At 46.8% G+C, this 27,154-nt stretch overlaps 1 protein-coding gene across 1 annotated transcript; it reads right to left on the minus strand.

Moving 5' to 3' along the window:
- Nucleotides 1–579: 579 nt before the first annotated feature.
- Nucleotides 580–16,811, minus strand: GPC4 (glypican 4). The gene is made up of 8 exons (XM_015832458.1): nt 16,662–16,811; nt 9,859–10,250; nt 6,884–7,049; nt 4,921–5,051; nt 4,304–4,450; nt 3,042–3,178; nt 2,356–2,531; nt 580–1,130 (listed from the first exon to the last, which is right to left on the minus strand). Exons 1-8 carry the CDS (start codon nt 16,768–16,770, stop codon nt 919–921), a joined length of 1,470 nt encoding a protein of 489 aa, XP_015687944.1. The 5' UTR covers nt 16,771–16,811; the 3' UTR covers nt 580–918.
- Nucleotides 16,812–27,154: the final 10,343 nt, after the last annotated feature.

Here is a 27,154-nt window from a genome sequence, read left to right on the forward strand (position 1 = left end):
AAGGTGCTCCCGGGCTCTTCTCTTTCTGAGCCAAACTAACCCCTCTCCCCTCCCCGGGACATCCGTAGTCAAAATGGCAGCCACCACGATGCAATCAAATCCCTAACTTTTTGACATGTTGGGACTGACATTTTGACTTTGTCCCCCTTGAGGTCACACCTGCAACCCCCCCTTTCCAATTCTACGTCCAGATTGACCGTATCCTTCGGGATGAGGGAGACCTACATTAAACCAACTCTTCTCAAAAATCCACACCTCCTCCTTCTAAAGAAGCACCTGCCCCATGTACAATCTGGACAAAAGAGTGTGTTTTATGTTGTTTTTTTAAACAACTTCCTCTCTTTGCCTATTAAAATACAATCAATCTTTTAAAATTCCTTCTGCTTCTGTACAGATACATTTCCTATTTCAGGAAAGAAATCATCCTTTAAACATACCAATCTAGAACAGTTGATTTCTCTTTTTTTAAAAAAAAGCTAAAATAAAATTAAAGGAAAAGAGTGATAAGGGGGGGGGGGGAAGCCTGATTTAAAACAACAACACACACCAGAGCTAAGGACAGGCCTGTATATACACACTTGGTTTACCACATTTATTGTGGTTTCTCAGTCAGCAGATCGGATTAACTGGTCCAAACAGTTCTGTGATTTCACACACCCCTTTCCAAAGCCTGAAAACAGGGCAGAGGAAAAAAAAAGATTTAAAACCAGTGGCAACAAGAGTTTTTTTCTTTAAAAAAAAACCTGTACATGGTTTTTCCGTTTAACTTACAAAGGAACCTTTTGAACCCTTCCCCAAAAAAGTCTCTAGATGGCATAAATGTGAAATCCGGTCCCTTGGCACTTTTTTTTTTTAAAGTCCTTTTCCCCGCCTCCAACGGTTTAAAAAAAATAATAATAAAAGGAGGAGCAGGCGTAGTTATCTCCATTGTCTTTGACCCACAAGGAAGAAGAAGACGAGGCTTAAAAGGAGAAGGGATTCCGATGGGCCGAAACTGCTGGCCGAATCAGTCATTTTTTTATCTATTTTGTTGACGTTCTGTGTGACTTCGGTGGTGTTCAGCACCAGTTCGGGAGAACATTGGTGCAATTCGCACCCGCTTCCGCTGCCTTCTCCGCTGCTTTCGTCACCTTGGGAGGAGGAAAAGGAGGAGGAGGGGGGGAAATAGGAAGAAATAATCCATTTTTTAAAGGTTCAACCAACTGCCTGAGATTTCTCCTCCTGTTCCTGACCTGCCTCCCCCTTGTGGATTCAGACACCGAAATGAGACAGGTATCAAACTAATCCAGAAAACTGTGGCCGCTTGAAAAGGGGTGGAGACTTCAACTCCCAGAATTCCCCAGCCCGCTTTGAATTCTGGGAGTTGAAGTCCAACTCTCTTCAAGCAGCCAAGGTTGAGAAACACTGGACTAGTCTGAAGACGATGGACAGCTGCAGACGATGGCGAAGGGTGGCCCTCGCTTAGGGACCACTTCTTTAGTGACCCTTCAAAGTTAGAACAGACCCCCCCCCCCAAAAAAAGGTATTTATGACTCATTTACAGAGTTCTGGCGGTGACCCAGAGGGTCACAGAAAGCAGAAACAAGTTTGGTTTTTTTTGAAGGCTGAGCCGATCTCTGGGAGAGACACCCTGGTCATTATTGCCATTTAGCGTTTTTATTTTCCAAGAAAACTTAGGGATTCTTTTAGGGCCCTGAAGCCTCCTTGGAAACAACGTTACAGGTAGTCCTCAACTTACAACGGTTTGTTTAGTGACCGTTCGAAGTTACAAGGGCGCCAGAAAAGTGACTTAGGACTTTTTACATTTACGTCCGTTGCAGCATCCCCGTGGTCACACGGTCAAAATTCAAACACTTGGCAACTGACTCACACTTATGACCGTGGCACAGTGTCCTGAGGGAGGGCCATGTGATCCCCTTTTGCGACCTTCTGACAATGGGGAAGCTGGGTTCGCTTAACAACCGTGTCACTAACAGCTGCAGGGATCCGCTTGTAACAGCTGTGGCCAGAAAGGTCGTAAAATGGGGCAAAACTCACCTAACCAATGCTTCAACTTAACAACAGAGACTTGGTGCTCAATTGCGGTCGTAAGTCGAGGACTAGCTGTGCATTCTCCCTTTCTTTGTGTTAAATCATGTGGATGCTCCAATTCATTCTGTTCTCCAGCAGAAAGATTTCTCAAACAATCAAAGCAGGGAAATCCGAGCTGGAGGGAGGGGCCCAGGACCCCCTGCCCACTGCTCTCCTCCTCTGCCCAGGGCCCCATTTTGAGGGAAAGGGCCTCCCGGGGCCCCCAAGGCCTTCGTGCCTTCGCCCAGCAGATCGAGATCTGTTCGGACAGCGACGTCCCCTTACTGATGTCAATGAAGTCCACATCGTTGCCGTTGTAGGCGTTCTTCAGCTTGCTGATCATCACCCGGAGGGACATGATTTGCCGGCGGATCACCAGGTCCGGCTTCGAAGTGTCGACTTCCACTTCGGGGTTGTTGGCCTGGTTGGCCAAGCCGTTCGGCATCACGGCGAAGAGGTACCTGGAGAGAAAAGGGGGGGGCTCCATGTTAGACACGGGGTTCAAGAGGGCCCCGGGGGGGGGGAAGTCCTCCGTTCATGGCCTTTGGCTTACCCATCGGTTTTTTTTTTAATTTTAAAAGTTTTTTTAATTTTAAACAATACAAATACAATTATAAACATACATTATATAACTAATTCAATAACTACCATAATTGCTCGTCTGCCACCCCCTTCCCGCACCCGCCTTCTTCTCCATCGGTTTTTATTATGGTCACAGGGCAGCATTAGAAATAAAGTCATCAAAAACAACAGTTAAATTTTTAAAAAAAAATTAGTTAAAAAATAAAAAAGTGTGTCTCTGTGTGTATTTATATATACTGTATAATATATAAAATAAATATAAAATAATACATTGCAATTAGCAGTGGATTATCAATGGGCAATTAAGAATCCGTCTAATTTTGCAGTATAACAAAATTTGGCCACATTCAAAGAAACATTGTTTAATGATGGTTTGAATGGTCCTTCACCTGCTCTTGTTCTTTCCATTCCAGCATTCTTCTTCGTGGACGTTGCCGGCAGCCATTTTCTCATTGCCGCAGATGTTGCTGGGAAGGGAAGACCAGAACTTCTTCGCCTGCTTCAGTTTCTCCTTCACATCGGTCACCTGGGGGTTCAGCAAGAGAAAATCCAGCTCGGAGGGGCTCCTGGTGCAATTCCACCTCCCCCTCTGTTGCCTTATCCCATCGGCCAGACTCAGCTAGCTTGGCTGGTTGAGGTTCTCCAGAGCAGTTTCTCAACTTTAGCCTCTTTATGATGGGTGGACTTCAACTCCCAGAATTCCCCAGCCAGACTTTTGAGCAGTAGTGCCTGCTCTCTGTGGAATGCCGTATCTCCTGAGGTTACATCGGCCTCAGCCCTGCTAGCCTTTCATAAAGGCCTTAAATCCTGTCTTGGAGGCCTTGAGTTTACCCATTTTAACACTGGCTGGTTTATTCTCAAAGGCTACTTTTTCTTGTGATTTCCTGGAAGTGATTTAACTATTGTTATTTTGTTGTCATGAGATGGGTGGCATCTCATCAATCAACTGACCAATTGACCTTCCCCTACTGGGCTATCTTTTAGGACAGTGGTTCTCAACCTTTTTAATGCCGTGACCCCAACCGGACGTAAGTCAAGGACTAAACCGGTTGTAAGTCGAGGACTAAACCGGTCGTAAGTCGAGGACTACCCAACCGGTCGTAAGTCGAGGACTTTCCCTGCCCGGGAGCGCCACGCATGCGTGGTTCTGCCCCCTGCGCCGGCCGAGGCGTAGCTGGCAAGCGGCAGAGATGGAGCAGGCCGACCACCAGCTGGCCCAGCCCAAGGGAGGTAAGGGACCCGCCGGAAAAGGGGGAAAAAATGGCGGACAAAAAAAATGGCGGACAAAAAAAATGGCGGACAGCCTTGCTTGGCGACCCCCATGAAATGGTCGATCGACCCCAAATGGGGTCCCGACCCACAGGTTGAGAACCACTGTTTTAGGACATCTATTCTTAAAATTGCCCAGCTGATCTGGTTACGGTTCAGAATTCTTGGACCTGGAGACCACCCATCTAAAATAAAGCAACATCAAGAACAACCTATTTTAATAATCTTCGTAACTGGGGGAGGGGGGCCCTACTCCTCCTTTGGGAGGTCAAAGCAGAACACGTGGCTTGTCGTTCTCCCCAAAAACCTGATCAGTGAGTTTGATTGTGTTATTGAGGCCCTTCCGAGCCACAACGGCCATTATCCAGGGCTCTGTACTCACCAGTCGATCCAAACTCGTTCCTGCAGCTGTTGTGGGACGTTCCTCCGGGTTGTAAGGCCTAAAGCGGGCACTGAAGCTGCTGTCTGAAGCGGAGCGGGATGTTCGGCTTTGTGCCAGCATCTTGGGTTGCCCACACCCTTGAAAGACCTAGGCCAAGGAAGACACAGGAGAGCACCACATCTTTGGTGAACTGGTTCTCCCCACCCAGACTTTCATGAAGCAACGGTAGCAGCAGGATGGAGGTCAGTCTTCTGTAACCTGAATGTCCTTCAGAGGTGTTGGACCTAATTCCTGAACACCCTGGTAGATTGCTGGAGACATCTCACTTCCTTGCCTATGAGGAATCCTTGGTCATCTATGGCGATTAGCCAAATTTTGATATTCAATATTTACATTTCATGGCCCAATTCGTTGACCAATAGAGATTTTTCTGTTTTGGAGCACCAAGTAGTTAGAAACTTTTGTGAGGATGAGGACTTCCTCACAATACATTCTACAGGACACAAACCACGAAGCCACCTGAAATTCTTCCAGGATTTTTTCCTGAAGTACTCCTCCCAGGTTAACCATTCTTTCTCCTTGCCTCCCCCTCCCTAAACAGAACATCCTCAACGTACCTTTTGGGACACCTGTAAGCTGTTTTCTTGCATATTCATGATGGCATCTGAAATCTTCACATCGATGGGGTCCATGACAGACTCAATGTTGAAGGGACCTTCCAACCTCTCGGCCAACATTAGCATTGAATCTAGGCAGAGAAAACCAGAGGCAAGCAGACACGGTTAGTTAAGTGTTCCCACTGGTCTCAAAATCTCAAAAACCTGGAATTCCAGGAGTTATGCGGACCAACATACAGTAGATCACCCCAACATGCCTTCAGGAAGTTCTGGAGAAGGTCCAAGAATTTGGCAAGAGCAAAACCACCTGCTGCCTCCCTCCAACTCATCCTTCTTAGCTTCTTCCACTGTCCACCAAATACAAGTCCCATTTATAAACAAGGCCATTACTCTCTCTCTCTCTCTCTCTCTCTCTCTCTCACACACACACACACACACACACACACACACACACACACACACAGACAGACAGACAGACAAACAATACGAATCCCTCCCAGATCTCTGCCCTGGCCAGGCCTTTGCATTCATTAATTAAACACAGGCCAAATTATGTTGGGCGATGTTGTAAAAAGATGATGTATCTGGTTTATTTGCTGCTCTTCTCCATTACCTCACACTCTGGAGCAGAAAAACAAGCATTAACTTTACAGATTTTTGAGTCCCGCTTTATTAATTGCAATTAACAGTCCTCCAGCTTGGGCTGCCGAAAAGGGGACGTGAATCTACAGCAACGGGTCGTGTTAGGCGGGCACCCCAAGGTTTCAGAAACCAGGCTAAAAGTCTGGCCCCCGTGCTGTCGGCTCCCCCACACCATCCACTTCTGATCAGGCCTCTTTAATTCTGTCCCCCCCCCAAGTCTCCCCAGGAGAGATTCCAGCCTCTTCAAATTGCATCCTTCTCCGAAATGTTACAATCAGAACAAATTATCTAAAATAAATAAGACCATCTGCCTTCCCTGCACTGTTTACTCAAAGTGGGTTTCAGGTCTTCCTGTTTGCAGAAGCAGCAGTCAAGAATCGGCACACGGGAAAAAGGCTCTCAGCCAAGGCGGGGGGGGGGGGCCCTCCAGAACTTTGGGCGATTCAGACGTTGAGTTCCTCAGAGGAGAAAAGAAGGACATGCGTCTTCTTGCTACAGGCGAGGACGGGCGCCAAGCCAAGGGTTGTTCTCCTCAAAGAAGACGGGATGGGAGAGCTCCCCAAAAGGAAAGCAGGACCTTATGAAATCAGGAGACCAAAGAACGAAGGTTCTTCCATTCCTGCCAGTGAAGCACCAGCGCCTCAGTCACCGAGTCATTCAGAAGGCCCACCGGCCAGGCCCTCCTCAACACATACACACACACACACACACTCTGGTGCAAAGCCAGGACCCCAGTGGTCCAGAAATGAAAAGCGGGCGGGAGGGAGGAAGGAGAAGGGAAGGAAGGAAGGAAGGAAGGAAGGAAGGAAGGAAGGAAGGAAGGAAGGAAGGATCTCATGCATCCATTTCTTCTCCTCTTCTTCTTCTTCTTCTTCTTCTTCTTCTTCTTCTTCTTCTTCTTCTTCTTCTTCTTCTTCTTCTTCTTCTTCTTCTTCTTCTTCTTCTTCTTCTTCTTCTTCTCCTCCTCCTCCTCCTCCTCCTCCTTCAGAAATTACTACTCTGATCATCCCAGATCACTTGCTAATCATTCCCCTAAAAGATACTTACATCTTAACCAAAAGATGTTGGGGGGGGGAGAGAAAATGTCTTTTTGGGGGGGGGAAGAACCAGTCCATTCCCACCCACCTTCTATTCTGTTTTCTCTGTGTCTTCTCTACCAACCCCTCCCTGCCAGAGAAACCGAGTTTTGCAGCAGTGGGCAAAAGCGAACGCCAACCGGTCTCCCGTCTGAATGGCCACCTTTGTGCTCCCGTAAAAGAGGGCTTTTGTTCCATCATTTAAAAAAAGAAAGAAAAAAAAAAGCAGGCCCAGCTCTGCTCACCTATGAAGTTGTTCCACTCGGTGTCCAGCTCCCCTTGGTTGGCCAGGCAGCCCCGCATGACGTTGAAGCAGTAGTTGTAACAGGGCTTGATGGCCACGAAGCCTCGGCAGAACGGGCAGTACATCATCTTGGTCAGGGCGCGAACCCCCTGGGGCGTAGGGTTGACCTTTGGGGAGAAGGGAGGGGACAGCAGAACGAGGAAGAGCCACCATGTTACCATTGTTGACTGTGACTTATAAATTTCTCTATGAGGCTACGAGGACAACATAATCCCTACCTACAAGGCCATAACTAGCAGTAAAGGCAGGCATGGATGCCTCCCAGAGCTGCCGGTGAGACCTGGCACCTTGGTCCAGTTTGGATCCCAATTCTGCCCACCTCCACTGACAACCTTAAAAAAAACAGATGGGGAAGGAGAGGAAGAGACCCCAGACACCTTCTTGGCTGATGGAATTCCCTGTAATCCTACTTCCTTAGGAAGATGGTCCTGTTATCAACCACTTAAATCAAGATGCCTCCTTCCCCATTCTAGACTTCAAGCTCTGTAGATAGGAGATCGCTTTGGTATTTGAACACACACAACCATCAACCTATCTCCACGTGAGTTGTCAACATCTCACACTTTCTCCTGCTGAAGGCCTGCAGATGGATGGGACCCTCATCCACGTTAAAGGACTCTATGATTATTTCAATCGTGCCACAGAAAGACGGAAAGAGATGCCAACAATACACTTCGCAGGTTATTTTAATACATTCTCACCGCATGTGTGTGTGTGTGTATGTGTATGGTGCGTAGGCAGTTTAGCACTGAGAGTTCCCGTTTTTAATTTTCAAAATTATAGACAGAAGGGTAAGAAATCTGTGAACTGCATTCTGTTAATTTCTCCAAGATGGTGGGGAGGGTGACCGAATTTGGCCTTTACGCTGCCCGATGACTTGGGCAGTTTGCACAAAAACCACACAGAACAATGGTCAAGAACAAAAGAGGGCATAAACTGGACCAAAAGCAAAACTCAGGAGGTTGGCGTAAAGGTGAATCCCGCCATTTAAAGCACAGAGCCCTGTTCTGCAAAATTATGACAGGCTTCCCGGCCAAGCTTCACTTTATACAGAGGCAGGGATTACAAGATTTAACCTCCAGCAGGTGATGGGGCCAAAAACCCACACCGTTTTCCTTCCTGTGGTCTTTTCCCTCTCCTATTTAATCATTCTTGGTGACTTTAAAACCTGTGAACTTCAATTCCCAGAATTCCCCAGCCACTCATCCAATTGCAAAGGCTTTTTCTTAATTTAGAGCAGGGGTCTTCAAACTTGGCCCTTTTATGACTTGTGGACTTCAACTCCCAGAATTCCTCAGCCAGCTTTGCTGGCTGAGGAATTCTGGGAGTTGAAGTCCACAAGTCATAAAAGGGCCAAGTTTGAAGACCCCTGATTTAGAGCAAGGTTTCTCAAATTGTTGACTTTAAGACCTGTGGATTTTAATTTCCAGAACCCTCCCAGCCAGAATTCTGGGCGTCCACAGGACTTAAAGTCGCCAAGGTTGGACACCCTTAACTTAGGTGATCCCAATCCAATCAGAAATCACAAAATAACCTGGGTGCAACCAGACCAGGAGATTGGGCAATTTCATGAAAGTAAATTGGATTGGCCCAACATTTGGGGGGGGGGGGATCTTTCCATCACTCTGATCTCATGCAGTGATTGGGACGTCCTGGCATCAGGTATCTCGTCACCTTTGAGACTGCGGCCATGCCATCAAGTTCACCTGCCCTGTTAGTGACCACTTTTGACCCCTTTCAAAACAACCCTTGATTAATCTCTAATTGGGGTGTGGACCGGTGCTGCTGCCAGAATCTTTTCATGCCAAAAAAAATCCCCCCCTTTCCTTTTTTTTTTTTTTTTTTGGGCTCCAGCGTAATTTGAATGACATTTAGCCATATGGTCTTCATTACCGAGAAATTTTCTCTAGTCTATGAGTTGCAAAATATCAGGTTTCTCTCTTCCATGAGTCACTGCAGGGTCTGGCTGTCATATTTCTCCCCCTTTTCTTCTCTTCTAAATATATATAGTAAGATTGCCCCAAGGTTTGGGCAGGAAATCTCCCTGTTGCCCAGCAATTTAAACCTGTTGATTTTAATGCCTGTCAGGGGTTCAATAATATTACAAATCCCCATACCGGCTTTGGCGATTTCCAAGGGGAAATGAAAGAATATGTTGAAGAAAAAGCCCTCCTAGTCCAAAGACTCCAAAAGGTACAAAAATATGTGCATGTATATTTTTGGGCGTTGGGTGCGCACTGACCGCAAAACAGCCTCCCAAATTTGCAGCAGGGACTTTGCTGAGACTGAAATGCCTTAATCTGCCCCTTCCCATCAATTAGGCTGAATTTAAAGAGTGCCCTGGAGGGCAAAGGAAGATTTGCAAGGGCCCGGCTCAAGGAAGACATAAAAGCAGAAGATCATCCAGAGCTCTTTCGTCATCATCACCTTTCTCTTTCTCTCTCTCTTTTTTTACTAATTTATCAGAAGGAAAACAGCTCTGCTTGGACTAATTGAAAAAGTGAAATTTGGTCTGTCAAAGCCAAGCAAACGCCTTGTTTAGAACCTTTGTCTACAGCTCTCAAGCTTCTCATGAGGTTCTCCATGAAGATGGACATCAAGTGGGGCCAGACACGGGAGGGTCGATGACCCAATAGATGGATGCTCTTCCTCCTCCTCCTCTCTCTCACACAGTTTCTGATATGTTTATTCTTCTTTGTCCTACTTTCCTACAAGATAACAATGGCAACTGCACAACTGAAGTCCTGTTTTGACACAACATTGCAGCTGTGATCTTGACTTCTTGGGTTCTCCCTACGATTTATTTTCAAAGTTGGGCAATCAGTGCAATCAGTTGTCTGGGACACCCCCTATGAAAAGGTGATACCCCTCCCCTTCTGCAAGTTGGCCACCACTGAAGCAAGAGCACCCACTCACCGCAGAGACTTTGGCCACCGCATCCCTGGCCACGGCCAGACCCTGGGCAAAGGTGCGGGCTGCCACAAAAGCCCGGGTCACCTGCAGCTTCAGCTTTCGTGGGACGTCTCCAAAGGGCTTCAACTGCTCGGTGTACTTGCTGACGCACTCCAGGTACTCATCCGAAAAGTGATACTGGGGGTTGACCAGGCGGAACATGCGCTCCAGGAGACGGGCCCAAAAGTCATTCAGCATCTCTTCCAGGTTGACCCTCCCGCCCGCATAATATCGCTTCAGCTCCACAAAGAGGTCCTTGAACATCTCCGAGTTCTGCGTGTACAGGAGGCCGTAAGTCCGTACAAACATGTCGTTCAAGGATTTCTCGGCATTGTCCAGGAGCTCTCTGAAAAACTCTGGGGGAAGAGAAGGAAGAAATTGACTGGGAGGAATTGGGGGGGGGGTGTCAACATCTAAGGTAACATTCTGGAGAAAGTTCCACCATGTTTGGAAGGAATCAGCGGTGTCCACAGGTTGGGTTGAAAAGTCAAGATGGTAGCCATGATTGTGTGATTGAAAATGTTTTGCACATACAGCACATGTTAAAAAAAGGGACAGGGGCTCTGACCACAGGATGGTAGTCACCGTCTTGACCTCTTGACCCTCCTGCAGAGGCTGCGACGGGAATCCTACCTACAAAATGCAGAAGCTTCTCTATTCTTTGACTAGAAATAGGACAATAAGCAAAAGATTTCAGACTCAATCAAGAAGGGAGAATATTTTGAATTAGGTACAGAAAAAGCCAACTCAGTAAGCCCATTTCTTACATATTCCCCTTACATATATTCCTATTATGTCACATCTAGAGAAACATTTGGTCCAAATCAGTTTACCCCCAAATAGCATCAAAACAGTGAAGACAAAAGCCAACCTAACCAATGTTGATTTGGTGATGGACATACCATCGATGTATCCAGATCCTTATCTGGATACATCGATGGTATGTCCATCACCAAATCAACATTGGTTAGGTTGGCTTTGTTTCAAACTCCATTACCTTTTTTGTGCTACGTGAACCCAGGTCATATGATCTGTTCATGGCTCAACATAGAATCCAAACCCAGGGGAAAAAAGATTGAATCTACCCGTACTGTACAGAATGCAGCCGCCAAGTCTTCACAAAGAAGTGTCCAACTTCAGAACCTCAATCATCTTCCAGGGGTTCAGCAAGGATGGGAACCATGGTCCCACCTATCACAGAGTTGCTGAGTTGGCACGCAATGGCCTTGGAGAACTCCCCCCCCCCCCAAAAAAAAAACACCAACCAGCCACAGGCAGACGGTTGAGACAATACAAGTATTGGTTGTGGGAGTATTCCACACACCACACCTGGAAAATGCGACTGGAGAAGAGAGAGTTGAAAGGGCAGGAGGCCCTCTGCGGCCAGAAAATACCACAAGGATTGTGTTCAGGGAGGGGTCCTCAGAGATATGAAGAAAGCCCAACAAGAAATATTTAATACCGCCATGTAATAACCTAAGAAATTTCTAATAAGGGGCAGATGTCTGTAACATGAAACAGCTGGCCTTCTCCCAAAGAGGTTCTTTGCAAGATTACCATCTCTCACCCAGCCTGCGCAGAATGGGGTTTTATGATTTAATATCCCTCAAAACTGGGGAGAGCGGAGGGATCGGGTGGAGAATGAATGGACAGGGTGAGAATTCGTAGGGCTGGAGTTTGGACTTCGCACCGCAAGCCCAGCCCTTCCTTGCAAGAAGTTGGTGGAGGCTTCATCCAGAGCCCTGGGTGTCTTCTCCAGACCCGGGTCCGGCAAATATGTTCGAATCACACAGGCCTCTGTGCTGCACCCTCAAAGGAGGCAGTGTTTCCACTCAAAAGTGGTCAGAAACTGGAGGAAGGAGAGAGGGGGGGGCAGCCAGGGAAAATATATTTGGCCCCCTCTGAATTTAAACCTTGTTTAAAGACAGGCTGCAGTCGGTTGGAAATCAAACTTTCAAAATCTTCAAAGGGCTCCAGCACAAACAAAGTCTGACTCAGGACATTTTGGAGAGGGGGGGGGGAGAAAAAAAACGGGAGGGGGACTTTTAAAATACATCCACAAGAAGGCTGCTTTTGAATGTGGCCGTGGGCTCTTGGGATGGACTTGGCCAACCAAAGAAGAGCAGAAGCAAAACAGACCCTCAAGACACAAGGCTCCTGTCTGCATGGTGACCCCCCCTCCCCACACCCTCCAGTACCCCTTGGCCAGGGTTAGCACCAAGGTATCTGCCCGTTCCCAGGACTGGCATTTCCTGCCTGCGATTCCCTCCTGCTTTCCTCTCGGTTACAAACCTGCAAAGGGTGGGAGGTATTAATTTCTAATTCACTTAATCATGTTGAAGGCTCGCTTCCTCTCTCCCCCCCACCCCCCACCCCTCTGCCTTCCTGACCTTTGAATCCAAAGACCGGATCAGTTTCCTCTTTGGACGCTGCTTACCTGGAGGAGAAAAAGCCTCCGGATCACACTGGCTCTGAAAATATCCCTCCTGAATTCAGAGACCAGGCACCCGGGTCCCGCTGAGTGGCCAGTTTTTTTTTGGATAGACAGAATAACAGAATTGGAAGGGACCTTGGAGGTCCTCTAGCTCAACCCCCTGCTTAAGCCGGAGACCCTAGACCCGGAGTGCCAACTTTGGAACTTTAAGACTTTGTGGACTTCGCAGCCAAGTTGAAGTCCACAAATCTTAAATTTTGCACACAATTACCTCCCACTGTTCTGGACAAATAGCAATCTAGTCTCTCCCCCCAGTAATGGAGCACCCACAATTTCTGGAGGCAAACCCTTCCCCTGATTAATTGTTCTAAATTCTCTTTATTGCTAATAAACCGCAGGTCGGTTGGGAAGGCCCTGGGTGTGTCAGAGCACGGCTGAGCATCCTGCAATCTAGGCCACCCCATTTCTGCAGCAAAACTAAGATTTGGGGTTGAATAAGCCATCATCCCAAGAGCCAGCCCAACCCCCCCAGTTGGAGAGCAGTTCACCAAGGAGGCCAGTGGTAGGGGGTAAGTAGCTACTAGCCCAGGTGAGAATTTGCTCTGAAGGTTATCCTGGTTAAGTATTAATTTTCCCCCTTGAAGAAGGCAGATTGATGCTGATTAATGAGCCTCAAGGTGGCCTAGGAATAACCCCTACAACGTTGAAAGGGGGGAGAAGAAAGAATGGTGGGTGGGCAAGCTGCTATCTTGACAGTTTGAAGGACAAAATGAATTAACACCTTTTGTTTGTCTTGGGAGCAGGACTTGTTCTCAAACACAAGCTGGACGTTTAGAGATTACTTTCTTGTTTTACAGCATTGTAAAAGTGTGTGTTTTACAGTGGGGGGGGAGGAGTGTTGCCTTGAAATTCTCAATGAGCAGGGTAAGCCAGTCAAACCCAACTGCAGAAGCTCAAAGGGGGGGGGGGGTCCTTAGGAAGGCTCCACACTATTAATAGCCAGAGAGCTGTTGCTCCATTTGGCTTAGAATGAAATTGTGCTGATGGACATGGACAAGGCCGTGGGGAATTGTGTGTGTGTGTGCGTATGTGAGTGTGTGGGGCAGGGTTTGGGGCAGAAAATGGCCCTTTTGCTACATTTATCATATTTATTATTATTATTATTATTATTATTATTATCCTATTCTCCAAAGCACCTGAAGGCAGGACAAGAAGCAACGGATGGAAACTAATCAAGGAGAGAAGCAACCTGGAACTAAGGAGAATTTCCTGACAGTTGAGACAATTAACCAGTGGAAGTGGCCTCCAGAAATTGTGGGTGCTCCATCACTGGAGGTTTTTAAGGAGAGATTGGACAACCGTTTGTCTGAAATGGCATAGGGTCTCCTGCCTGAGAAGGGGTTTGGACCCTCCAGATCTGTTATTCTGCTTATTTTCTCCAAGTGGCCCCATCTGCCAAGGATTACAATGCAGGAACCCTTAAATAATGGTGAGCTTGGCTGTGGAAGGCTTATGAAGTTTCATCTCAGCCACACACAAGAACAAGAAATTCTAAATAGTGATAAAAACCCCATGGGGGGAGGGGAGAAGAACTTTGATGTCTCTCCTTGCAATGCCCTAATTCAGATCAAGAGGGACCCTGCTGGTTGTCCTAGATCCCCCTTAACTGATTTCCACATCCTCCAATACTAACCCAGGTCATTTCCTACAAACACGTGTCTAGTCCTTGCGTGGGGCAGAAATGGGTCAGGCAAAGTGCTGAAAAGAAGACTGGGCACATTCAGAAGTTCAGTTGTGTGCCATTTTGGTGGACCTGTGGCCGGAACTGTGATGCATATGCCATCTACATGCCAGAATGGGGGGTGGGGGGTGGTTTGAGCTGGGTGGGGACATCAAAACAGATGGGCCCTTCCTGTTAAATCTTCCACCTCTCCAGACTTCAGAAATGGGGTCTTCGGTCTGCCCAGGGATTCAGCGGAAACCATTTGGGGAGAGAAGGATGGGGCTGGGAGACAGGGAGGGTCCCAAAACCATCCAGAGTGTGGAGACGGGAACTTAAGTCCCTCTGGTTTTTATCTAGCACAATGGTCAATTCATCCTGGTCAACTCTTTCTCTAAACCAGGAGTGTCCAACCTGGGCAACTTGAAGATTTGTGGACTTCAACTCCCAGAATTCCCCAGCCAGCCAGTCTGGGAGCTGAAGTCCACAAATCTTTAAGTTACCCAGGTTGGACATCCTTGCCCTAAACATTTGCTGCATAGCTGAACAAGAGCCGGACAAAAGCCTCTCTGCCCTGGACAGATTGTCCCCTGCAATCTGACTCCCCGGGAGTCTCCTGACACCTCTCTGTGTCTTCCCTGGGATCAGAAGAGTGGAGCAGCAGCTTTCCTAGGGATTCCGGAGAGCCATTTGGTTTGGAGAACCATCTGTTAGCACTTATCGGCACAGGAAAGAGAGGAAAAATAGAAAGAGAGAGCGAGAGCGAGAGAGAAAGAAAAAAGGAAGGGAAGGAGGGAAGGGAAGCCCAGCTGAGTTTGCATTCGTAATTAAAGAAGCTTTAGAGAGGGAGGGGCAAGAAAATGTGCTCCCGGGTGAATTTGCACAGCCATCTGTCTGCCTTGCAAAAATCTTCCCCCCAAATGTCAATTTGCTCGGCTTTTCTGCAGCTGGGAGACAGGCCAGGGCAAGGGCAGCCCTGAACGGTTATTCCTAGTTGGACGGCTGCCCGAGCGCCAGTAAACAGTTCCTGCCTCCCAGCCCCGATGCCTCCCTTCCCTCCCGGAATTGGCTCCCACCGATACCAGAAAGAGGTCGAGACTCTACAGAAGGACTGGGAATCTGCAGGCTAAAGCCTTTGGTGAATGGTTCTAGCCTAAAGAAGAGAGGGGATAGGGGAGGCCTGGTAGCAGTCTTTCCAGGTCTGAGGAGGTCCACCTATTTTCCAAAGCAGCACCTGAAGGCAGGAGAAGAAACAATGGGTGAAAACTAAGCAAGGAGAGAAGCAACCTAGAACTGAGGAGGAATTTCCTGGCAATGAGAAGAATCATTGCCAGGGGAACGGCTGGCCTCCAGAAGCTGTGGCTGCTCCATCCCTGGAGATCTTCAAGAAGAGATTGGACAGCCATTTGTCCAGGACGGTATCGGGTCTCCTGCTCAAGCAGGGGGATGGGACTAGAAGACCTCCAAGGTCCCTTCCAACCCTTTTGTTCTGTATTCCCGGCAAGCCCCCCTTTTGCCTCCTGCAGGGAAGGGGAACCTCCAGCCCTTGGCTGGCTGGCCCTCATGTCTCTGCCCCGAGAAAGGTCAGATTGAGGGGGGGGGGATGCTTCCTCGGAGCTATCTTCTGCTTCCTGGGGGCCAATCTGGCTTTTAGCAATCCCATCCTGCTGCCCAAATCCAACTAATGATGATGGGGGGGATGAGGGGGGCTTCAAGTCTTCCTTTTTTTACTCCTGGTGACCAGATTGATAGCTTTTCTCCATGGCGATCTGATCAGGAGCCACAGAAGGAAATGCCCACCGTCCCTTCTTTGTTCCTGCCCCCCTCCGCTCTTCTTTGCTCGCCTCTCGGTGTCAGATTTCACTCTGTCCCTTTTCCAGACTGCCTGTGCCTGTGTCACAACTGCACAAAGAATAACAGCTAACAGCGGAGAAGCCACAAAAGCAGAAACCTGCATCTTTTAATTCTGTGAAAACCACACACTCAAAACAGATTCTGAGACGCCTGACCTTTGAGGAGCCGTGTTGGTTTAAGGCCTCCTTGCAAAAGCCATGAAAGAAATAAAGTCATTTGCTGCCCTTTCCACTGGCTGAAAGGTTGCTGAGGCTAAAGTTATGTCATGAATGGAAGAGCTGGAAACCAGCATTTCCCCACAAAAAAGGGGGGAATAAACTCCCTTCGGACCCACCTGCGCCTTGGTTTCTGATCCTCACGGCAACCCAGGAACCACAATACTCCGGAACCATCAGATTTAGACTTGAATGGGTCACAGGGTTTATGGAAGCAGCAGAGTGAAAATCAGGCTCCAGATTTTATGCAGGTATTTAGGAACCAGAGTGGAAATGTGGTTGCGTTCCCTACGTGGGCCACTCAAAGAGACTCCATCAGGGCATCTACGGAATGCGTTTGCCAAGTAAGAGAAGAGAAGAGAAGGAGGAAGGGAAGGGAGGAGAGGGAGAAGGAGGAAGGGAAGGGAGGAGAGGAGGAAGGGAAGGGAGGAGAGGAGGAAGGGAAGGGAGGAGAGGAGAGGGAAGATGACCCAAACTAGCCCTATGTGAACAAGCCTCCAACACATGAATCTTGATTCAGAAGTCGCCCAGAGCAGAGACTCACCGTCAAACTTTTTGTATCGCGAACTGAAGGTCCCTTGCAAATTGTTGCTCAGCTCGACAACAGCATGGCTGAAATCTTGTCTGCTCTGCTGCCAGTACTTCTCCTCCATGGCTTGGGAACAGCAGGTGTACCCTTGAGGGCAAACTTTCAAGTGATCACCTAAAAACACATCAAAGGGAGAACTTGAGCCCAGGCACCCATGCCCATGCCAACCCCCTGGAAGCTGAGCCGTGCCAATCCACAGAAAGCAAGTTCCTGGTAAGCATTTCGTAAGGGCATCTCTTCAGTTTTATGGTTTTTAGAACCTGCCCAACCTCTTGTAACGCCATTCAGGGTGGATTACCAGAAGCAAGTCTTCTAAAAGCAAGGGTTAGGAATAAACAAAAACAAAAACCAAGACTCGTCATAAATCAACCAGACAGAGGCTGAGTTAAAGGCCCGATAAAACAAATCTGTCTTCAGCAATCTTCTTAAAACCACAAGCATCCAAAATGGGGGGGGGGCAGAGAAGACCTTTGTTTCATCCTTGTGTTCATGACCTCAGAGAGAGGTTAACAGATGTGCAAACTCACTTCCACAATGTGCAGGAACCAGCGAAATGGTGACTGCGTTTTGCATGGCACTAAACTAGGATTCATGGCTTGGTTGGCAGCCACTATACCAAGCTTGCCACGGCTCTAAACAGCTTTCACACAACTTCAATATACAACAGCATGGCCCTTGCAAGAGAACAACCCAGCCCAGACCCATTGGCGTAAAGATTCAAGCTTCTTGTGATCTTTGTTTGAACCCAGCCCCTAACCATTTCAACATGTTTTCCGATCAGAGTCATCTTTTTCAGCCCAGTAAATCCATGCTTAAATCCATGTCTCAGACCAAAAATTGCAGGCTGAGTCACGGGCGATCGTCATGCCTGGTTTGGCCCAGCTTTCCTGTTTGCTCTTTCTCCATTTGAAATTTTATGGGCAAAGGACAAAGAACCACTGTGGACCGCTTCACCTTTTGGGTACCCCTTGTTTGCACAGGGCTTGTGTTTAGAAGCAGCCCCATTCAGTAACACAACCTCCAGATTCAATCAAATTGAATAGAAGTGTAGGAGAAGAACAGGCTGAGCTGGAAGGTGGAGTTAAATGTGTCATCAGTTTAGAGTCCTTGCGTTGCCACAAGAGACCCAAGTTGAACCCTCCTTGTTGACCCTTATCTAGCCCCAATTTAGCTTTGACTATTAGTTGACTAGATTCTTGTGTTTAAATAGCAATAATAAACTCTTCTGGGCTTTGAACTCAACTCATGTTCCTGGTTATTTGCGCACTGACAAGAAGTGGTTTTACCATTTTCAAAACGTAAAGTGAGCAGCGCAAGTTTCTTCCCCTTCCCACTCCGTGTGACTCTTTATGCCTCTTGAGCAAGTCTCTACCCAACCCTCCTAGCCTTAGCCTGCTGGGTCAATGCCATGCCTGAAAATACCGTGCCAAGGAACCCCAACATTCTCCCTGCCCTGGGCTGGCCCATGGATGGAGAACACGCTCTTCCCCACCATGAATCAAGAGATCCTAAAACAGAGGAAAAGCTGCTGTGCAACGTGGGAGTATACAGCCAGGGGCAACCCAGGGCACAGTGTGCACATCTCAACGGCACAAGACCCCAGCTCTGGATGTTCCCCTGGGTACAACTGAATCCCTCCAGGCCGTGCAAGACACTTTCCATTTATGGGACCTCCTAAAGTTAAGACAAAATACATTATTATTGATTTCTTTAAGGATCTAATGGAGGACTTCAGCTGGCCAGCCCAGAAATACCTCTTGAGTTTTTTTCTGCCTGTTCAGCCACTTCTTTTCGTTTTTTCTGAGGCTGCCACTGCGGCCTTATCTGTACAGCCCAACAAGTCACCAACAGCCTAAACCACAATCCTGATTTAGCCAAGCATGTTCTGGAAACCAAGCCCAGATACTTGGTTTACAGTTCAGTGTGTGGTGTTAGCTCAGAAAATAAACCACAGGCAAAGATGTCTTATGAACAGCTTTGACCCAAAGGAGCGTCCACCCTTCTCACACACACAGACCTTGATAGAAAATGTCTTAATTTTCAAAAATTATCTGCAGGGAGGATCATTCACCCTCATCGTTTACCTTCCTTCCCTGAGTTCATGGAAGCTTCAACACACAACGTTCATCAGCCTTAAGAACAGAAGTGGCTGACAAGGTCACAATGACCACCGCTGGCCAAATCCGGCTGAGCTCAGCAGCTCCACCCTGCCTTGGTTCTTCCGTCATCCTTCCTCTTCGGAAGTACTTGGTCAGCTTTTGGCTCCTGGAGACAACGGCAGGCATTGTCCTCGCTTAATGGTTTACGACTTCCCCGAAAATCAGCCATCAAAAGAATCCGAGGCTAATCCAATTTCACACTCAACTTGCCCTGGTCTCCTTATCAAGAGAGATTAAGGTTCCTCTTATCACTGCTAATTAACATGCTGCTGAGGAAAGGGAATCTGCTCAACAGAGAAAGACCAAAAAAGCATCTGAAACACAACAAACCAGGAAAATAAGGGCATAAAAAAAGTCTCTCCTTGGTCACCTGGAGCAAAAACGGTCAGTGGCCACCGATGACTAGCACAAGATGGACCCAGCTAGGAGTGACCACCACAGCCTAATCCCCAGCCATCGGGTCACATTCAAACAAGAGAAGATGACGCAGAAAGATGACCTGCTCTATTATTGATTGTGCAACCACAATTTTATTTTATGGGATTTGCATCCTGCCTTTCAACCAACAGTGTGAGGGGTAGCTGCACAGCAAACCTTCCTTCCGCTTCCCCCCACAACAGCAACCCCTCCTACGCAAAGAAAAGAGGATTGTGGCAATTAATAAATTTTACAATGCCACAAAATGCTGGACTCCATTCTAGCAAAAATGATTGACGTCCAAAAAGCTCCTAGGATGAACTTACATACATCCTCTCCAGAGACGGAGATGTTGAGAGGAGCTTTTTCTGTGTGGGCTTGCTCAGCTGCTCCTTGCAAAGCCAGACATTTTAGTTATTCCTGCGGTACGAACTTAAAATACCTTGCACAACCCAAGATTGGTGGGATTTTATTTTTTAAAATTACTTCTCCACATCCCCCACGCCATTTTACTTACGGACAAATTAAGCCTTGTGGATTTACGATGGAAAGAATGCTAGACACTGAAAAAGGAGAAGATTTATGCCTTGTGCACTAGAGCCAAAAGTTACATTAGAAAAGTTAATTCTGTTCTGGAAATGAAAGAAAGAAGTAAGAGAAAGAAAGCTGCCTCTTTACATAGTCCCGCTTCCGTTTCTCTTTCCAAATCCTTGTTTTACAACCCCAGAAGTCCAGCCTACCAAACACAACTGCCTGTAAATAACTTGTGAATTTTTCTCCTTCCATGGAAGAAGCCAAAACAAAACTCCAGTGAGATTTATGGCTGTAATCGTAGATCATAATAGGGCGCCAAACAGAATAATCATTAGGTTTAAACAACAGAGGCGAAGAGAGAGAAGGGAAAGAAAAGAACTAATTAATAAATCAAGATAAACGTGAAACTTATCTGATGAAAAGGCCAGCCTGAGACTCTAATCTTCTATAAATCACGTAAAGCTAATCCTGAAGCCACGGCTTAGCTAAAATCTAGATAAGTCTACTGGATAAAGAAGCCTCTTTCGAAACTTAATTGTAAAATTTGCCACTTTCCTAAATCCCATGCAAGGCTGTTTGCAGAAGGACCTTAATCTGATCTCTGAATTAATCCATTTTTGAGTCTTGCCTAATACATCCAACCAGCTCAAGGGGCCACATTCACACGATGCTTGCAGATTCAGCCTATTCTCCAAAGCATCTGAACAAGAAGCAACGGATGGAAACTAATCAGGGACAGACTCAACCTAGAACTAAGGAGAAATTTCAGGCAGAGCAATTAACCCGTAGAACGGCTTGCCTTCAGGGGTTGTGGGTGCTCCACCACTGGAGGTTTTTAAGAAGAGACTGGACAGTTATTTGTCCAGAAAGGTAGGGGATGACCTGCCTGACCAGGGGGTTGGACTAGAAGTCCAGCAAGGTCCCTTCCAACTCTGTATCTACAGAAAACTCTGTTGTTCTGTATTCTCTAGGTCGCTCAAGGCCAATGATGGCTTCCTTGGGTTGCAAATGCACACATGTGAACCAAGCCGAGATGTCTGGCATCTCAGGTGGAGGAGACCAAGCAGAAGTAATCCAGGAGAACATCTTTTCATTGTTGGCTACAATCTGTCCCCACCTGCTTTGCTCTACCTACCTAAATGTAGCTGGGGAGTTCTGGGAGTTGAAGTCCACCCATCTTCAAGTGGCCAAGCTTGAGAAACACTGCATTAGAGATTGGGACCCATCCACCCAACTGCCTTCTCAAAGGATTCCCATTCATATACGTTACATCTCTCCCTTCCCAACATTCATGAATTTAATCAATGTCAATCTCCCCCACCTCGCCAGGGCTGTTGCAAATGCAACTCTCCAGAAATGGTGCCTTCTGTTAAACAAAGGGCCCCCTGGTTCCATAAACGTCCATTATGGTTTTTACGGTCATTAATTAATTTAAGCCAACGCCAATATCACTTCCATGTTCCCAAGCAGAGAGATTAGGAGCCTTCTAATAAGGATGATTAGAAGTGAGCGGGACCTTCAATGGCCTTCTTAAATTCCACATTCCATGCATAATTTGGAGGAAGGGGACCCATTCTGGTTTTCTCCCCCTCCCCTTGCTCCAGCACCATTTCCTATCAAAAACTTACATCCTGTTCCTTCTTGGAGAACCAGGGCAAATAATTAGGCTTAATCCTCGTTAGGTCGGCATGTTTCCTTTGAATCCCGTTACCGCATTCCTTCATGCAAACAACTGCCCTTTTTAAAGAGAGAAAATCACATCTCATTATGGCTGTCTTCTTGGCCGAAAAAACAAGGTCATGACCTTCCTTTGCCTGTAGCCTTATAACCTCTGGTTCCTGACTGTGCCTCCCAATTGGGGAATCACCCCCCCCTCCCAATAACCCAACCGGTATGAACAGATCATTACTTAAATGAGAAAGCTCAAATGTTTCAAACTGAGCCAAAAAGAAAAGCCAGCATCACAAATTAAGAATGCAACAAACCCAACAACCCAAGGTGTCCCTCCTTCCAAGCAGAAGTGCCCAGAAGCCCATTACCGGCATGCTTATTTACTCTGAAGAAAGCCCACTGCATCCAGAAGCCCCCTTCTTAAATTAAAACAACTCTTCTCACGCTTCTTCTTCAATCAAATCAGATACTGAACTCAATGAAACTTGGGTTTGTGGGTGAGCTCAACTAATACTTATCGTTTTGGATCTCCACGTTCCTCAACTATAAGATGTACTCAAAAATACCAGCTCAGGGGTGCTGATTCTTCACAAACCAGAAGGTTTCTTGGAATCATGAACCATCAAGGAGAACCTTCTAAGAATAAAGCAGCCCTAGTTGACATCTGTTCATCTTGATTGCACCTTTAGTAACAGGACCTCCTTCAAATTTTGGACCGATCTCACTCATAAACCCATGGAATGCTCACCAACCGTTCACTTGGAGACACCGTCCTCTACCCCCACCCCAGCCCCGTGGCCTGTTAATCCAGGTTATGAGAAATCCATTGTTCCAATTTCTCACCTGGCTGCTGACATACATTTCTCTTATCCTATCTGTTTATCAGTTTCTTTCCTGTTGCAAACACACAGATTTTCTCCTATTGCAAACACACAGATTTTCTCCTATCTTTCTGCTGTTTGCATCATTTACTGGTTCTCTGATGTTGCACCTAAGTTGTGACACAACATTGTTGACGTCTGCTGCTTAAGGGTATCATCCCTGCTCGGAATATTTGGGAGTTTTGCTGCTTTGCTATCTTGCTCAATCTTTAGCTTAAAGTTCTAGCATGGCATATAGATGTTACTCAAGAAGAGAGAAAACTGGTTCGTGTCCTGGGTTGGGATCATCTCCGGTGGTCTGGAGAAAGTGTCCCCATGTGCATTTTTCAGTCTTCTGCCTCTGCCTCTTTGCAGCAAGAGGGAAAACAAGTTTTCAGCCCACACAGAGTGAAACAGCTTAGTGTGCATTTACTGTTATTAAGTGCAGTCTTAATAAAAGTAGGAAGATTTCCACCGTTTATTGCCTTGCTGTGCCTAATGATAGCCAGCCAACCACCAGGCCAGGTTCTCCAGCAAAGGTCACAGGCCACAGGCAGTTAGGAGGAAAACCTGCCTGAATTATCTCCTACAAAGCCATGCTCAGACACCACCAACAAAGAGATGTAGACACACCTTGAACCAGTCACTGATTTGCTGCTGAGCTTCTCTTCCTGCTAGGAAGTTCTCCACATGGATTTAGGAACTGCTTTTCTAGAACTCATGAGGATTCTTTTGCCATCCTGGATTCAGGAATGACCAATAACAAAAGGTCCTTCTGCGTGACACCCAGTGCTATTAAAATCAACCATCTTTTTTTCCAAGGGTGACCAATCTCAGTTCCTTCAAAACAGTTATTTCTCAGCCTTGACAATTTTAAGATGTGTGGACTTCCCAGAAACCTGGGTGTTGAAACACCCCTTCAATCTCTCTCTTGAAGGACAATTTCCAATCTTCTGGTCATCTCATTGCCCTCTTTGGTCCTTTTTCCAGGTTGTCTGAAATCTTCCATTCTAATAATTCAGGATCAACGCCTGCATATTTGGGCATCTTTTTCCTGCTCATCTCTGCCTTGGCTGTTTACATCAACTGGATTAGCACCAGTAAACATTTTATTAGAGGCTGGTTATGCTCTAGTTCTGATCTGATCTCACCCCGTCCCTGGTGTCATCTTCTCCATTGCCACTTGCATGCATGAGTGAACTCAGAAACACAAACAGTTCTGTGGTTTTGGACCATGGGGGCACTTCGCAGGAAGCAAAGTAATCCTTCCTCCTCAAGGCTTCTACTTCTTCAAGCCTAACAACAATGGATAGTTGATCACACTCCTATTTTCCAAGGCAGTCATCTTATATGTCGGACCATCTGCTGCTTTAAAATAGTTCTAGTATTTTCCTTATTGCTTATAAAGTTTACATCTTCTTTTCCACCCATACCATCTCTCAAAAAGGGCCGCTGCATCTTGAGGGACCAGCTACCCAATCGGTTCATACCCGTGTCTCACTCAAGAGAATTTGGCCACATGAATTTGTCGCTAAGTTTCTTGCTGAAATTCCATTTATTCACTGACCAAATCATGGATTTTTTTTTCCCCAGCACGGGGGGGGGGGGGGGGGGGGGGGGGGGGGGGGGGGGGGGGGGGGGGGGGGGGGGGGGGGGGGGGGGGGAGGGGATCGGAAGGGAAGGCAGTAAAAGGGAAGTTTCAATTACTTTGTGAAGCGAGGTAGAAAAATTAAGACCTAAGCAAACTTTATTAGCTATGACAAGGAAAAATGGTTCCGCTTCAGTTTCCTCCCCTCTCCGAGAACAGAGGAACTTCAAGCTTTCTCCCGAGGCCCTGAAACAAGCAGTGCATTTCAATCAGGGGGCATTTGCCCATTTGTTTGCCCATTAAAAAATAAATAAATAAATAAAAATTGCCAAATTAACATTTAAATGACATTGCACCTGGAGTATTCCTTGGCAATGGAGACTCAAGTCTTCCTTTGGTTCGCGCTACAGCAAAAAGGAGGAAAGAATTAAAACCAGAGAGACCTATAACAGCCCTTGTTTTGTTCAGGCACGCCAAAAAAGCAGAGTATCTAGCACTTGATTTTCGTAAGCCATGCCGATGCATCAACGGCCTGGTTCATAAGCATCTGCGTGTTTTTTTAACCAATTCCATATGATTAATGAATTATATAGATCCGTCCGTTTATCACTTGGTGTGAGGCACAGACACAATCAATCAACTGGACCTTCTTCAACAACCAGCATTAAACTAAGGCTCAGGGTAATGAGGAAGTCCTCAATTTACAACCGTTCATTCAGCGACCCTTCAGAGTTACAAGGGCACTGAAAAAACGACTGAGGACTACTCCTTGCGCTCACAACTGTGGGATGATTCCTCCTGGCCACGTGATCAAAATTTGGACACCTGGCAACCGGCCATGTATTTACAAGGGTTACAGCTTCCCCAGGGTCACGGGACTGCCCTCCTGACCTTCCCAAGTCCACGGGGGAAGCCAGGTCTGCTTAGTGACCATGTGACTCATTTTAGAACCGCAGTGGTTCGCTTTGGCAAAAAAGGACGTAAAACTGGGCACGAGCCTCTTCACAACCAGCTGGCTCAGCAACCGAAATTTTGGTCCATCCTTCTTAAAGTTGAGATCTACTGGTCTAGGAGATGAACAGCGAAGCTGGCTGGGGAGTTCTGGGAGTTGAAGTCCACCCATCGTAGAGTTGCCAAGGTTGGGAGACCCTGTCCTGGACCAGCTTAGTCAGCACTGTGCTGAAATGGCTCTCTGTGTTTCGTTACCAGCTGGTCAGTAGCTGGCTGGCCGACCCACGCCTCCAGCGCTTCTCCCCATGCGATTCTGTGAGCCAGCCAACCACACGTACACAAATTGCTCCCTGTACCTCACAAACAACTACATAATATAACCCCTGTCAGAAGATCTGTAATTCCTCCACAACTATTTTGTCTGCTCCTAACTCAGCTGCAAAGTTTATTCAAGCCGAGGAAGGGAAGGGGGGAAACCCAGCTGAACTGACCAGACAGAGTGGGCTGAGGGCCAGATGGAACTTCATGCCTTGTTCCAGTTTTTGGAAATATGTCCAGTCAAGCCATACAAAGGCCTTCAGAGCGGGGGCCCCTCTGGGATCCCACAGCTGGTTGGAAACTTCAATACCAGACCAGAATTAACTGGCTCTCTGTTGGATGGGATCATCTCAGGTGGACACCAGAGATTTTTGGACGGGTACATTGGTTGTGTTGACACTCTACCAGATCAATCAATGGCTGACTTACTTAGCTGCATTCACACAACTTGGTACTCTTGGTTGGTTTTAATCACCAATAACTTGCTGGACAAACCCAACGGGTGGGTACTTTAGGGTTGAACACAATGTGCAAACCTGCCAAATGAACAAATTTGTCAAGTAATTCATCAAATTCTAAAAAAAATCATTTTTGGAAGTCCTTTTTTTATATTCAAGGAAGCAGACATAGTTCTTCCTTCATTCTGATCGAAGCAACAATCCTATGGACTGCTTCAACTGAGCAGTACAGGAGATTTGAACAGGGGTCTTTGTGGATCCTAAACTCAGATTCCTAATTTGTAATCTCTTCTACTTTCATCTGTAACTATCCTACATTCTCCAGCCTGCCCTTTCCCCTACAGAGTCATTTGTTATCAGGACTTTCAGGCAGTTAAACAAATCTGAATTAAGGAGTCAGTTGATTAAATTGGTTCTTTTATGATAGCTTCTGTGGCCTGACATTTCTGTAGCCACTTGCTGTAGGAATATTTGAAGGAAACCCCTGCCCAGTTCATTAGGAGCTCCACAACAGTTGAGGAGAACTCTTTTAATTAACCTCTTGATCAAAGGCTGACAGCCCAGGTGCTTAATGTGCAGATAAACCAGCATGGGTGAACTGATAGGGGTTTAAACTGCCAAAGAACTCCCCCCTTCAACCAGATAACCTTTTCCAGATCTCCTAAATGGTCAAAGTCCTTCACCAAAAGATAGAATTCTTCACAGCTCTTCTTAAACACAAGCCCAGCTAGCAAAGAAAGCTTAGAGTAATGGAAAAAAACCGGACAACCATGGAGTTGAGGTCATAAAAACTAGGTGCAAGTCATGAAGAAACAGAAACTACCTTTTGTTTGGACAGGGATTCACACATTAGTGTTCAGGTATGTACAAGGGTGTCATAGGGAAGATCCTCAGCAGTATACAAGCCGTAGCTACCTAGACTTCACTTGGATGTAAGTCAAATCTGTGCAACAGTGGAACGATCTACCAATGGAAGTTGGGGGTTCTTCTGATAGCTTTTAAGAAAAGCCGCATCTCAAGGATGGTTGAATTGGTTGTTCTGCACATTGAAGGAGGTTGGGCTAGATGCTCCTTGGTGTGGCCCCTTCCAACTCCACAATTCTGGAAATCTTCAACTACTTCTTCATTAGCTAAGTGCAAGATTATCACAGGCTACCAGGAGAATTTCATCCCTTCCCCTACAAAGCTTAGCATTCTGAAGACTTTAGATGTTGCATTTACCAGCACAACATGGTCTTCAGGTCTTCACAACATGGTCTTGGGTTTGTGTCTCTTAACCCAAATGTAACAAGCATCAAAAGTGACCAACTCAACCTGATGGGATGAAGGCAACTTTACTTCCCTTTTGGGCATCTTCTCACTCAAAACTTTTCCAAGCCCATGTGGAAAATTACAAGCCATCTTCTGCTCTCAGTGTTCTCCACTTGGAGGGGGTATCAACTGCTCAACAGGGTTGGCTGGGCCTTGCGAAGGAGTCTTCTCCGTGGAGTCA

Source organism: Protobothrops mucrosquamatus, unplaced genomic scaffold, assembly GCF_001527695.2.
Source record: "Protobothrops mucrosquamatus isolate PMUCROS unplaced genomic scaffold, P.Mucros_1.0 scaffold4, whole genome shotgun sequence".
Classification (NCBI taxonomy): Eukaryota; Metazoa; Chordata; class Lepidosauria; order Squamata; family Viperidae; genus Protobothrops; species Protobothrops mucrosquamatus.

What these genes read in the sequence shown, in the direction of transcription:
- GPC4 (XM_015832458.1), bottom strand. Translation starts at nt 16,770, where the DNA reads ATGGAGGAGAAGTACTGGCAGCAGAGCAGACAAGATTTCAGCCATGCT. An exon ending in GAACGAGTTTGGATCGACTG is followed by an intron (nt 3,179 to 4,303) that starts GTGAGTACAGAG and finishes CTGAACCCCCAG; the next exon opens with GTGACCGATGTGAAGGAGAA. An exon ending in AATGGAAAGAACAAGAGCAG is followed by an intron (nt 2,532 to 3,041) that starts GTGAAGGACCAT and finishes TTTTCTCTCCAG; the next exon opens with GTACCTCTTCGCCGTGATGC.